The sequence below is a fragment of the Balearica regulorum genome, chromosome 20 (assembly GCF_011004875.1).
Source record: "Balearica regulorum gibbericeps isolate bBalReg1 chromosome 20, bBalReg1.pri, whole genome shotgun sequence".
NCBI lineage: Eukaryota > Metazoa > Chordata > Aves > Gruiformes > Gruidae > Balearica > Balearica regulorum.
This window is the reverse complement of record NC_046203.1, coordinates 9333018-9344267: the sequence shown is the minus strand read 5'-3', so window position 1 is coordinate 9344267 and position 11250 is coordinate 9333018. Positions and strand designations below refer to the sequence as shown.

The window sequence follows — 11250 nt, the reverse complement described above, 5'->3', positions numbered from 1 at the left end:
GCCCAAACAAAGTGAAAATGCTCAGGGATGCATAAAGCAATGGCCCTGTGCAGTCCTCCTCCTGCAGGTCATAAACCAGCTACCAGTATTTGCAAATCACTAAGAGATACAAATCATAAGGAGCTTTTACCTTCCTGGTCAGTTGACTGCTTGTCTTGGTCCCCTTTCCTTCCCAGCCAGGTCCAATTTGCTTCCTGCAGCATTTGACCCAACCCTAGAAATACTGGAGGGCATATAACCTTGGGGTGAAATGGTTTGGGAACCACGTAACACGTGTTGCATTCTGGAAAATCAGGGGATTTCCTCATGCACTCTCCTGGGTTTTACCTGTTTTTTCAAGAGCAACATTTGGGATCCCCTCCTCACACCCTCAGGAATTCCTCATTGGGCAAAAAATGCAGAAGCAATAAAAACTGCGTTCTGCAGTTCTGGGTTTCACCTGAGGATCTTAAATCTCTGGGCAAACAGACTTTTAAAATAGGCATTATTTTAGCCTCCTTAAATGAGAGGAGAAAGCAAGGCAAAGAGTTTTTGTGTTCTTGTTGGGGTTTTAAAGCTGTGCAAGAGGGGCAGGGGGCTCCAAGCAGGGCTTTTGATACAGGGGCAATGCCAGGAGGGCCTGGGGAGCTGGGAGCTCACTCCTGCCATGGGCGCACGGGGATGCCCCTCAGCTGCCTCGGTGGTGTGGGGCCGGCTGGGCATGGTGCTGTGGGCACTTGCTGAGACCCAGGAGGTCCTTCCTCCTCTCAGTATCTTTTGCTTTAGGCTGTGATTTTGCTGCCCCCATCAGTCTGTTGCTTTAGGAACCTGCCTCCTTTGCCTGTGTGGTGCTCTCCCTGATCGGGATGTGGCCCTGCAGAAGGGAGAGGTAAAGGGCTTGGCCCCAAAGTTGCCCCATGGGACCCACTGGGGCTGCTCACATCAGCCTCGCGCATCCTCACGTGTGTGTCTTGGGTCACAGGGACGTGGTCTTGGAGCGGTGACTGGGCACCACGTCAGTGAGCTCCGGTGGTTCTTCTCCTCTTCACACCTGAGCAAAGATTTCAGCCGGGCAGTCTATCCAAAACACCTAGAATTACAGTATACAGTCCAAATTAAAATGGACCCACTGAATTAACCAGCATTTACATGGTTTAATCGAAGAGGAAGAATGCGCCCCGTTGCTTACATCATCTACAGTGTCTTTTTGCTCCCACCACAATGTTGTAGAATAGAGATTATTGCCCCACCCCCAAGAATGTATTTCAAGAATGTAGTGAAAAAAATACAAAGAATATGTAACTTTTCTGGAAATATGATATTTCATGAGGGAAATTTGAAGGATAAAGTAACCAAATTCCGGGCGAACAGGCATCAGTATTGTTAGCAAATACAGCTCTCTGCAGGGCAAAAAAGAGTGGTATGACCAGTTTAAATAGGAATTTATAGCCACTGACTGCAAATTACCTTATAAAATTACTGATACCTTCATAAAGTCATCAATTATATGTTTAGTCTTGATTGTTATTTATTGCCCTCCTTAATTGTTCAGTAAACTTTTCTAGATTAAGTGGTATATTTCAAATGGATGTGAAGCTGGTTTATTGTTATAAATTAACCTCGCATGAATTTTACATATGGGACAACTGGGGGAACAGCAGTAGAAGAATCTCTTACCCGCTAGTAAAGGTGATGTAGTACTGGTGGTCTGATTTCTGCTCATTAGTGTAGTTTATAGAATCATGAGTATGCAAGCAATAGTTATAAAGGACCCTTAAAATCAGGATTGTTATTAGTATGGAGTGCGACAGTAAAGGCAGCACACAGACTTTTGATTGTTCCTCCTTTTTAAAATAGGAGGAGGAAGGACAGATAGAGAAAACATTTAAAAACCTGGCAAATTTACACTGAGTCCAATTAGGTCTTCTGTTAAATCTTTTCCAGGACTGAACATGTTTGACTTTATTGTTGGTTTTTCGATTATTAGCATTCTGCGTTTTCTTGTGCTCACAAGGACCTGTACGCAACCCTGTCTCACCGTCTTGACACCAAGCAAGTGGCTGTGTCTCCTAAGAGGTGCTGGACTTCATGGGATTCACAACCCAGAATGCCCAAATCACTTTTTCTTTGAAACTATTCTCGTCTCTTTGGATTTCATTCCTCGCTATTCTGTGGAGGCAGCGTGATTCCTATCATACCATTGTTGATTGCATAAAATATTCCCTGAATCCAACACGTTGCATTAAAATCTGCTGTCTGGGTCCTGTCTGATTCTGAACAGAGTAGCTGTTGGATTGCGTTTCAGTGATCCTCAAGCCAAGCCAAGTTTGGAGAGACTTGATTGGGATATCGGTGAGGGGTAAAAACCATGCAAACCTCTGCTGTGATTGATGGAGTTGTGCACAGTGAGAACAAATATGTACAAATACTTGCCCAAAATAGTAGGGCCTCAATTCAGCTGTAACTGGCAGACTTTTCAGCTCGACTTTCAAGAAACATTGTTTTTAATTGACCTTCATGTGAGTAAGTTGAAGAGCCAATGCTGCTTTTCGCAATGAGAGTTTCAAATGGTGGAATCTCCCATCATATGCAAAATTTGTAGTTTTACTATATCATGAGTGATTAAACTTGACCTCCAGGGAGTCAAAAATAATGCTCTGTGACTTCCTTGCCTAATTAACACAGAACAAATGTGAAAATGTGTACATTACAGTAAATTGTGTGCTAATTGGCCTTAGAGAAATACTAAATACAAAGAAGAAATGGGCATATAATTTCAAACATATTTGAGAGGTTTTGCAGTCTGCTTGCAAATAGGAGGAAAAAAAGTCGAAATTTGACAAAACCATTATTTGTTATGATTTATTCACTCAGCTCTAGTCTTGAACCTGGGAGTTATTGGCAGCTTCAGCTAAGATTCCTGCTGAGTATTTCTACTTATAATGACCGCATACAGCATGTAGCTCAATGCTATTTTTTTGGCATAATATCATAAATATCTATTTTAATTCTTGTCTCTATATGTGTATCTAGGGTTTGGTGCTTTTTTTTTTTTTTTTCCCTTTTCTTGTGAAAATACCTCTAGATGCAGGACAATATCCTGCTCCCTTTACTTAGGAGAATACTCCACTTGAGTTCAACAGGAGGATTATTCTCCTTGGGTAGAAACCCCTCTGCCAGAAGGCCCGTACATCACTTAAGTACTGGCTTAAGCAGAGAATAAATGTCCATCTGTGCAGGGTAGAATTTCATCTGTTGTCAGGGAAGTTAGATCTGACCCACGGACTTAAGGAATCCCAGATTTACTCGCTATTCCTAAAATCACATCTCTTCTACTCTCTGTTCTTTATCACTCAGGACTCAAGAGTTTATGTATCATATTTTCTCTATGCTTTTGCTATGTCTTAGAAATAGTACCGATCGAACATGTAATTCATGGTAAATCCGATCTTTTCCTACTTTCTCTGTCTACTGTGAATACAGAAAGCTGAGTCTGGGCCTTTCCTTTGTAGCAAGAATACCCCAGTATTTGTTACTGTAATTCAGTCTGATGCATCAAAGTGTTGTGTTTTGGTGGCAGTGAAGCCCTTTCTTTTGCCAGTGATATTGTAAGAAATAGAAGGTCAAATATGTTCAAAATGAAATGGCGTAGTGCCATCAAATTGAAATGTTTCAATAATTTTCTTTGATGATTTCAGCCAAATCATAATGACCCTAAGAAACATTGTGATTTCACAGAATTAGTTTTTTCCACTGGAAAAACCAGAACCGTGTTATTCACGTTAAAGAGCCTGCTCTTCCAGACTCAATGTGGGCAAAGTTCCCGGGGACTTTGGAGAAAGCAGAAGGACTCTTCCTGGTTTAGCTCTTATTTGAAGTTGAACAGGTTCACTTTAAATTTTTGAATTTTTTTTTTTTGTTTTATTTGCCTTGTATTCTATGTGTTAAATTAGAATAGTAAAGTGTAGTACTTTAGCTCTGATCTTAAATTTTTTTCTGCCAAGCAGGCACGTACGCATAGGTGTCTTTTTTGCAACCCTCCCGAGTTCTTCGGGACACGTATGGGAGTTTAGACCGTGGTATAGTTTGTTTCTTAGCTAACAATTTCCTCTTGGTTGTTGAGAGGCTTAATTGCTTTGAGGTCTTCTAGTAAAAACTTCGGAGATGTTGCCAGTATTTTGTGTCTGTCTTGTAAGTAGAGCTGTTGTGGAGGGAAGGCCGGTACAGTTAGAGAGGGGCTGGTCAGCTTGTCTTCTGGTGGGACTTTGTGGCTATATCCAACATCTCTGAAAACGCCAGTTGTACATTCTTGAGTGTTTGCAAATTAGTAAGGAACTGAAAAAGCATCTCCCAGAAGCCTTGCAAACATGCAACAACTCTTTCTTGTTGAAAAATTTACTTTCATTAATTATATCATATATATTTTAAGTGTTAGTAGTCATTACAAAGTCACACTAACAGAGTAATCTGCAAAAGCAGGAAGAATATAGTCTCAGGAAAACTCTCTTGCGTGATTGCTGTTAAACGTTTATAGGAAAGTAAAGCGTGACAATTGTTACTTTTGCGATGGAAAAGGAGGATGATGTGGGTTACTGGGTTTGTGACTGAATGTGGTGCGACTTAAGTGGGTTCTACTGCACTTCTTCTGAGTGGAATAGTGGCCCGTAGATTCAGAGCGTGCTACTGCTAAGTCATTTCCACTTATTAAGTACTTAGAAAAATCCTTTTTGTTGCCATCAGGGGGAGCTTTTGAGATCTTTCAAGAGTGAAAAAAAATATTAAAAAAAAAAGAAAGGAGAAAAAAAGAAACGTCCCAGCTCAGAAACAGAGATCTACAAACCAGCAAGCAGCCAGAATCTTACCTGTGGCTACAACTAAGCCAGGGAAACCAGAGGAGCTGAATCCTTAGGCTGAAAAATTAGCAATATTGAGAGAGGATTTTTTGACTCAACCCACCAATAAAATTAATATTTTTTTTTTTAATTATTTCAAAAAACCCAGGAGTCTTTGGAGCATTCAAAAGCCAAATCCTGCTCTGTTGCTACAGCTTCTGGAAGGCAAATGCTCTTCAAAAAGCTTCTCTCCTTTTAGCTCCTGATGATTCGATGGGGACCTTTGATGCAACATTTGGATTAGCTGCACACAACTGCACTGAGGGGGACCACAAAAGGGGGAGCCTGGCTGATTGCATAACTTTAAGAAAATAATAAGAGGAAAAGAAAGAATTAGAAAAAGAGAGAGAGAGTGAAAAAGAGAGAAAGAAAGAAAGCAATTAAAAAATATCTGAGACTCAAGTTTCAAGACTCTTTATGTGCTGCAGAGGAGCATAAGGTTTACCAGCAAAGTGCAACGGGGAGTCTGAGAGGAGAAATAGCTTTCTCTTTTGCCAAGAAAAAAAAAAAAATAGGAATGTGTGTTTTGGACTGGACTGAGAAAGAAAGCTGGGGAGATTGCAAAAAGGGGGGTGCAGGATTTTTGTCACATTGATCCATTCATCTTGATTGTCTTCTTTAAAAAATAAATAAGAGGGGGAAAGTGATAGGGGGAAAGAGGAAGAGAGGGAAAGAAGGAGGGAAAAAGAAAACAGCAAAAGTGTTTGAACCTCTGGAGCTATCTGCTCCTTCAAGCTGATTGATTAGTCATGATCCCTGCAGTTTTAATGGGAATCATTCAATTGGGAAGGTGGAGCACCCTAGAGTAGATTAGCATATTCTTGTTTACTCATCTTCTGAGGGGCTTTTTCTCTTTTCTTTCATTTTGTGGAGAAGAAGGGAGGGGGGGAGGTTGGGGGGAAGGAGGGGGTTGTGGCTTATGTTATAAAGGAGGCCAAAAAAATAAATAGATTAGAGCATCTTTGGGGGGGAGGGAAATCAGTGGGTCTGAGTCTTGGAGAAAGCTGGGGGGGGTGTTTTGTTTTTTTGTTTTGTTTTGTGTGTGTGTGAGAGTGTGTGTGTGTTTTTTTTAAGAAGAAAAAAATAAAGGGAAGAAAATCCAGCAGAGAAAAGAAGAGAGAGAGGAATTCCAGCTGTGGAGGAATAGAGGAGAAGAAGACAGATAGAGGAGGAAGAACAGAGAAATACATTTCAACCAAGGAGGAGTTTTGATTTATTTTATTTTTATTTGTTTTAAGGAAAAAAATAATCTATAAGCAGGAAAAAGAAAGAAAGAAAAAGAAAAAAAGAAAAGAAAAAGCAACTGAGAAGGGTTATAAAAAGAGCAAATACCAAGAAGGGTGAACAAGAGAAGAAAGTCAAGGCAAGGAGGAGCCCAAAGCTGGCAGATCGGGAGGATTTGCAGGGGAGAAGGGGGGGGAAGATTGGAAATGCAGCTCTGGAGTTTGCTGCTGCCTCTTGCGCTTCTCTGTACAGCCCTAGCCAGTGGACCCGAATGTGGGATGGACGAGCGCTCCCGCAGGGCAAGAAGGGACACCAGGCACAGCCGCCAGCTCCGCTACACTGCCCCGGGCACCTGTGCCACCAGGTTAGCCCGAGGAAGGCGCTCCACTGCTGGGCTGGAGCCTGGGCATGTCCCCCGCAGGAGGCAACAGCGGGAGGTAAAGGACGAAGAGGAGTCCCTTACCCCGAGCAGGGCGCTCTATTTCAGTGGACAAGGTGATCAGCTGCGGCTGAAGGCAGATATTGAGCTGCCCCGAGATGCCTTCACTTTGCAAGTGTGGCTGAAAGCTGAAGGAGGACAGAGATCTCCGGCTGTCATTGCAGGTAGGTACTTCGTCGTGCCTGTGGCTGCAGCATCCCTTTTACGTTTCGGGAGCCGGCAGAACAGCCAGCTGTAGGCGTGCGTGTGTATAGTATATGTGTGTGTACATTGAAATGTGCGTGTGTGCCTTGCAACATACAGATATAGGGGAGTGCATGTGGAAACTTGCTCGGGTGCGTTTATTATATATATATTTGGTGAAATACCAGGGCTCGGCAAACTGTCTGAAAGTGTGTGCTCGCAGAAAAAGTTATGTAAACTTTTGCATAGGGAAATGGCAGTATCCTGGGTAGTTTCTTTATTTCTGTGTGTATGGATTAAGGTGCAGATAACAGAGAGCGCTCTTACGGTGGGTTTTTACCTAATTTCCAGGTTGGAAACCTGTAAATAGAGCATTTGAAAGTAGCTTGTATGTATGTATGAAAAGAAATGTGCCTGTCTAGTGTGTGGCTGCAAAGAAACGCATATCTAAGGTCCCTATACGATTTCCTTAGTTTTATTAGCTCTTTAGTCTACTTCACTGTTACCTTTGTCGACGCAATATTAGCATGTGCTTTCCAAAAAGCTATAAAGGAACTTTTGGCTATTGTGAAACCTCAGATGAATCAAATGAGTTTATAAAGTTCCCAACCCCTCGACACTCAGCTAGGGCTGGGACTAGCACTGCAGCTAGAGGATGTGTTGAGTATTTTTGTCTCCCCTTAGCAATGGCAAGTGTAACACAAATGATTGTAAGGTCATATAGCCCTATAAAATCATTTAGTACTCAAAGCAGCTACCAGACTAAGCTCTCTGAGCTGAACAATAATGAGCAATATTGCACTTTTTAAATTTAAATTTTATGAGCCCATCATGAATTTGGGTCCTTTCCCCCCACGTTCGCTCCCTCTCCCCCTCCCTCCCGCCACCTCCCGCCCTCTCCCCGCTTTAGTGATAAAGTGCAGTGAAGTTGTCGTGAAATCGGATACTTTTCAGAGGGTTACAAACCCTTATAAACGTTGCCACATCCATCTTTGCTCTGAAGGAAGTCATAGAAAATGGAAATGCCCTTAAAAAAAAAAGTCAGAGAAACCGGGGGGGGGCGTGAGAGGGGGGGAGAGGAAGACATGTTTTACAGTTCTTTTGGCAAGGAGATTCCCTGAAAGTACAAAGTTTCCATGTCCTAGGATGCCTTAAAGAGACAGGGAGGATTTCCCCTTTCCCCTTAGCTGGAGTCACTTCCCACCAGAAGGCAGTGGATGCTGGTGCCGGTGGTACCGCGGTTGCTCCGCACCAGCCCGGCCGCCTCTGCCCTTCCGCCTCCTCCTGCGATTTTCTCCATCTCCGCTGCCCCATCCCTGACCTGCGCGACTGTCGTCTCGCAAGAAAGTTGGTTTGTCCTAAGGAAAACAAAACCGAAGATGAACTCAGCAGTGCATTGCCTTAACTTTCCCTAATCCCAGCTGCTCTGCTCACTTGTGAGGGGGACGCGAGGGGTGTGCGGCTGCTGGGGTGGGCAGGAGGTGCCGGGCATGGGCTGGTCCCTTCTGCCTTTAGTAGGACAGGCAGATGAGTAATTTCCTAGGTGAAATAGATTATTGCTTGCTTTATTTCCCCTGGCTTTCTCATACTCCACTCTTCTGGTTCCCAATCTTAACCTAAACCCCAGAGCTCAGAGTGCTTCCTTTTCAAGTTAGGGAAGGCAGAATTTGGGTTTACATGGATCTCATCAGTGGCAAAACACGGTCAGTGTGTTTTTTAATGTGTTTAATCCGACACCTAAGACCCTGTCTCTGTCTTTGGTGCAAGTATCTCCAATTCACACAACAGGGAACCTAAACAAACACACACAAAGATCATGTGTAGTAAAATACTTTAATTGGATGGGGGAGGTTGGGTTGTTGCCTGTATAAAACACTTGACCCATTTTATGCATGGAAATAACATTCCACTAAGAAAAATGAAGAGAAATGCCCCAGTTTAGCACCGTAGAGCTTGCAGCCTAGCTCGGGAGGACTTTGTGATTTTTATTTTATTTTTAAGCTCCCCCTCCCCCCCCACACGCACTCTTGAAGAGGAGCCAGGTTTGGCTCTGTGTGTAAACACCTGGAAGAGGTCCAAGAGGAACTCACTTGGAGTATCCTCCGCACACCACAGCCTCCCAGACCTGCAGCAAGCTTAGGGAGAGATTACACTTCCCTCAATGAGGAAATCAAGGGTTCTGGCTGCCAAAACTCTTGGATTCTCATTTTCACTGTTTTGGGATGTGACAGACTCAGGAGCCCTGTTCTGCCATTGGAGTTGCCTCTGAAGGACCCCACTGAAGTCAGGAGCCATTCTGGGTGTTTGGGAGGGGTCAGGGAGCGGGGCAGATTTGCTGACGGTGCCAGAAGTGAGTTTCTCCCCAACTTCCATCCCAGTCGCAAAGTGGGAAACTGTGTGATTGTGCAGATCTGAGGGAGAGGGCAGGATTGACTGGAAGACACCTCTTTTTCGCAGTCCTCCTTGTATCTTCAGGGTTTTTCTGCCCCCCACCTTCTGCCTGTGCTGACTGCTTCCCTTCCATCCCTCCTTGCTGGCATATAGTCAGTGCAAATCGTATAGGAGCCACATGTGTGTCTATAGGGGAAGCCTGTTGTGTCTGTTAACAATCTCATGTAGGACCCAAGTTGTTATCAGCTTCTATGCCTGAGCTCTGATATAACGGAGCTCTTCTGCTAATCCAGGCTACAGGAGTTTCTGTTTCTGTCTGGAGCCAACTCTCCTTACGTCACCCTCTGCTGCAGTATTCAATTTGTTTTCATAAATGGCTAATTTTACAGCGCTGTTAAGTGGGTTCGTCATTGTGCCGGGCCATGCCCTGTCTCTGATGATAGGCAGTCCTTGGTGCCAGGCTCTGCCAATTTTCACGCTGGTTGGCAGTGATGTTATTGCTGCCCTGTTTGACTTCACTGATATCTGTTCTGGCATTTGTCAGGGAAAGCTGTTGGGAAACTAGAAGTCTGACCCATTGATCTGTGTTACGCAAAAGCACAGAAGCGTTTTCGGAGCCGGGCTGTGCTTCGTTTCTGCGGCTCCTGTGGTGTGGCTCTCCAGCAGAGACAGCTCTGAGCTCGTGCGTACTTGCCTCCCTCCCTGGGCCACATAGTTTTTGGACAAATACTCCTGGGATTTGGGTACCTACCACACGGCACAGTACATCCCTCTTACACACATGTGCGCATGGTATTAATCATGCAAGTTTGTGCACTTTCCCCTGTAGAGTCTTTGAATGCATCTGTAGTTGTGAACGAAGGAGTTAAGGTCCAGACTGTAGTCAAGTTAGGTAATACACATGCCATGCAAAATAAGACGCTTCAAAGCACTGTTGACCTTGCTTCCGTTGTAATCAAAGATATTTCAGTTCTACTGTGGAAATGCAACTCCATCCGAAGAAACAGGATCCTCCTGAGTCCCTGTCAGTGTGTTTTCTGGTATATGGCTCAGGAGTGGGATAGCTCATGTTTTTGTAGGAATGAGATGTTGACTCTTTACTGGCTGGGAGCTGAGAGGAGCGGGATGAATGATCGGCAGCGGGAGCTGGAGTAGGAAGGCGTGCCTGCTCTGAAGAGTGAAAGTTATTTGTGTTTTGGTTTGGGTTTTTTTTTTTTCCCCCTCCCTGGTTTCATTCTCCTCTGTCTCTCTATTCCTCTGCCTGCCAACAGAGAGCATGATCCCAACTTAATAAAGCTTCATATGTAAGGGAGTGCCTATGTTTTCCCAACTTCAGTCCTTGGTGAACATCAAACTGCAGCAGAATCCAAAGGGAAAGACGTGCCAAAATCAGCACAGTGGAGCTCACTTAAAGCCACAGCTCTTGCATGTGAGAGACTGAGAAACATCTGTGTTGGGGTCCAATAATTGGGCAATTACAAAGATATGTAATTGACACTGCATAGGTCTGTTCCCTCCACGGGGTTTAAGAATATATGTTTACTTTTGAGGGTTAATTTGGTTCCCTTCTGAAGTTCTGGAGTCTGATACTGAATTAATACACTTCAGATAGAATCGGTGAGCTGGGTCCTGTCCCCAGAGCTGATTCTGGTAGCAGGTGTGTTGGGAACTTAAGGACATCTTCCATAGAGAGTTTACTCTGAGTTTCACAGGCATTAAAATAATCGGTAGATAGATAATGCAGCATTTTCTCATCTTCACCAGCCTGTTGTCTTTTAATTGCATGAATTTTCTTGTTTTGATCTGTAGTGAAGTACTAGAATGAAGGACTATAGAATAAGTCAAACGTAAAGCTTGTAGTTCTGTTGTTTAATTAGCTCTGGCATGTGCCAGGTCCCAGGGTGATGGGAATGATGGGCAGAGTGGAGTAATGGCTGGACCAAAGTGACAGGAGCTTGAACACCTGCCCAGATGTTCCTTCAGAGTGACAAGTCTCCAACACACCATTGCTGAAGGCTACAGGTAGCTGTGTGGTTTTGGTGTCCCTGTAGATGAGTTCAGATGATTAGCCACTTCATAATTATGGATCTGGATAAGGCCTGACTAATAGGCCACTGAAAAAATATGGCATAGCTTGTCATT

At 43.8% G+C, this 11250-nt stretch overlaps 1 protein-coding gene across 1 annotated transcript in view; it reads left to right on the top strand.

Annotated features, from left to right (window-relative positions):
• Nucleotides 1-5846: 5846 nt before the first annotated feature.
• Nucleotides 5847-11250, top strand: part of PAPPA (pappalysin 1) — a 183599-nt gene continuing 178195 nt past the window's right edge. The window contains exon 1 of the mRNA XM_075772202.1: nucleotides 5847-6698. Coding sequence (XP_075628317.1) covers nucleotides 6302-6698 — 397 coding nt within the window. The 5' untranslated portion in view covers nucleotides 5847-6301. The remainder of the gene's footprint in view (nucleotides 6699-11250) is intronic.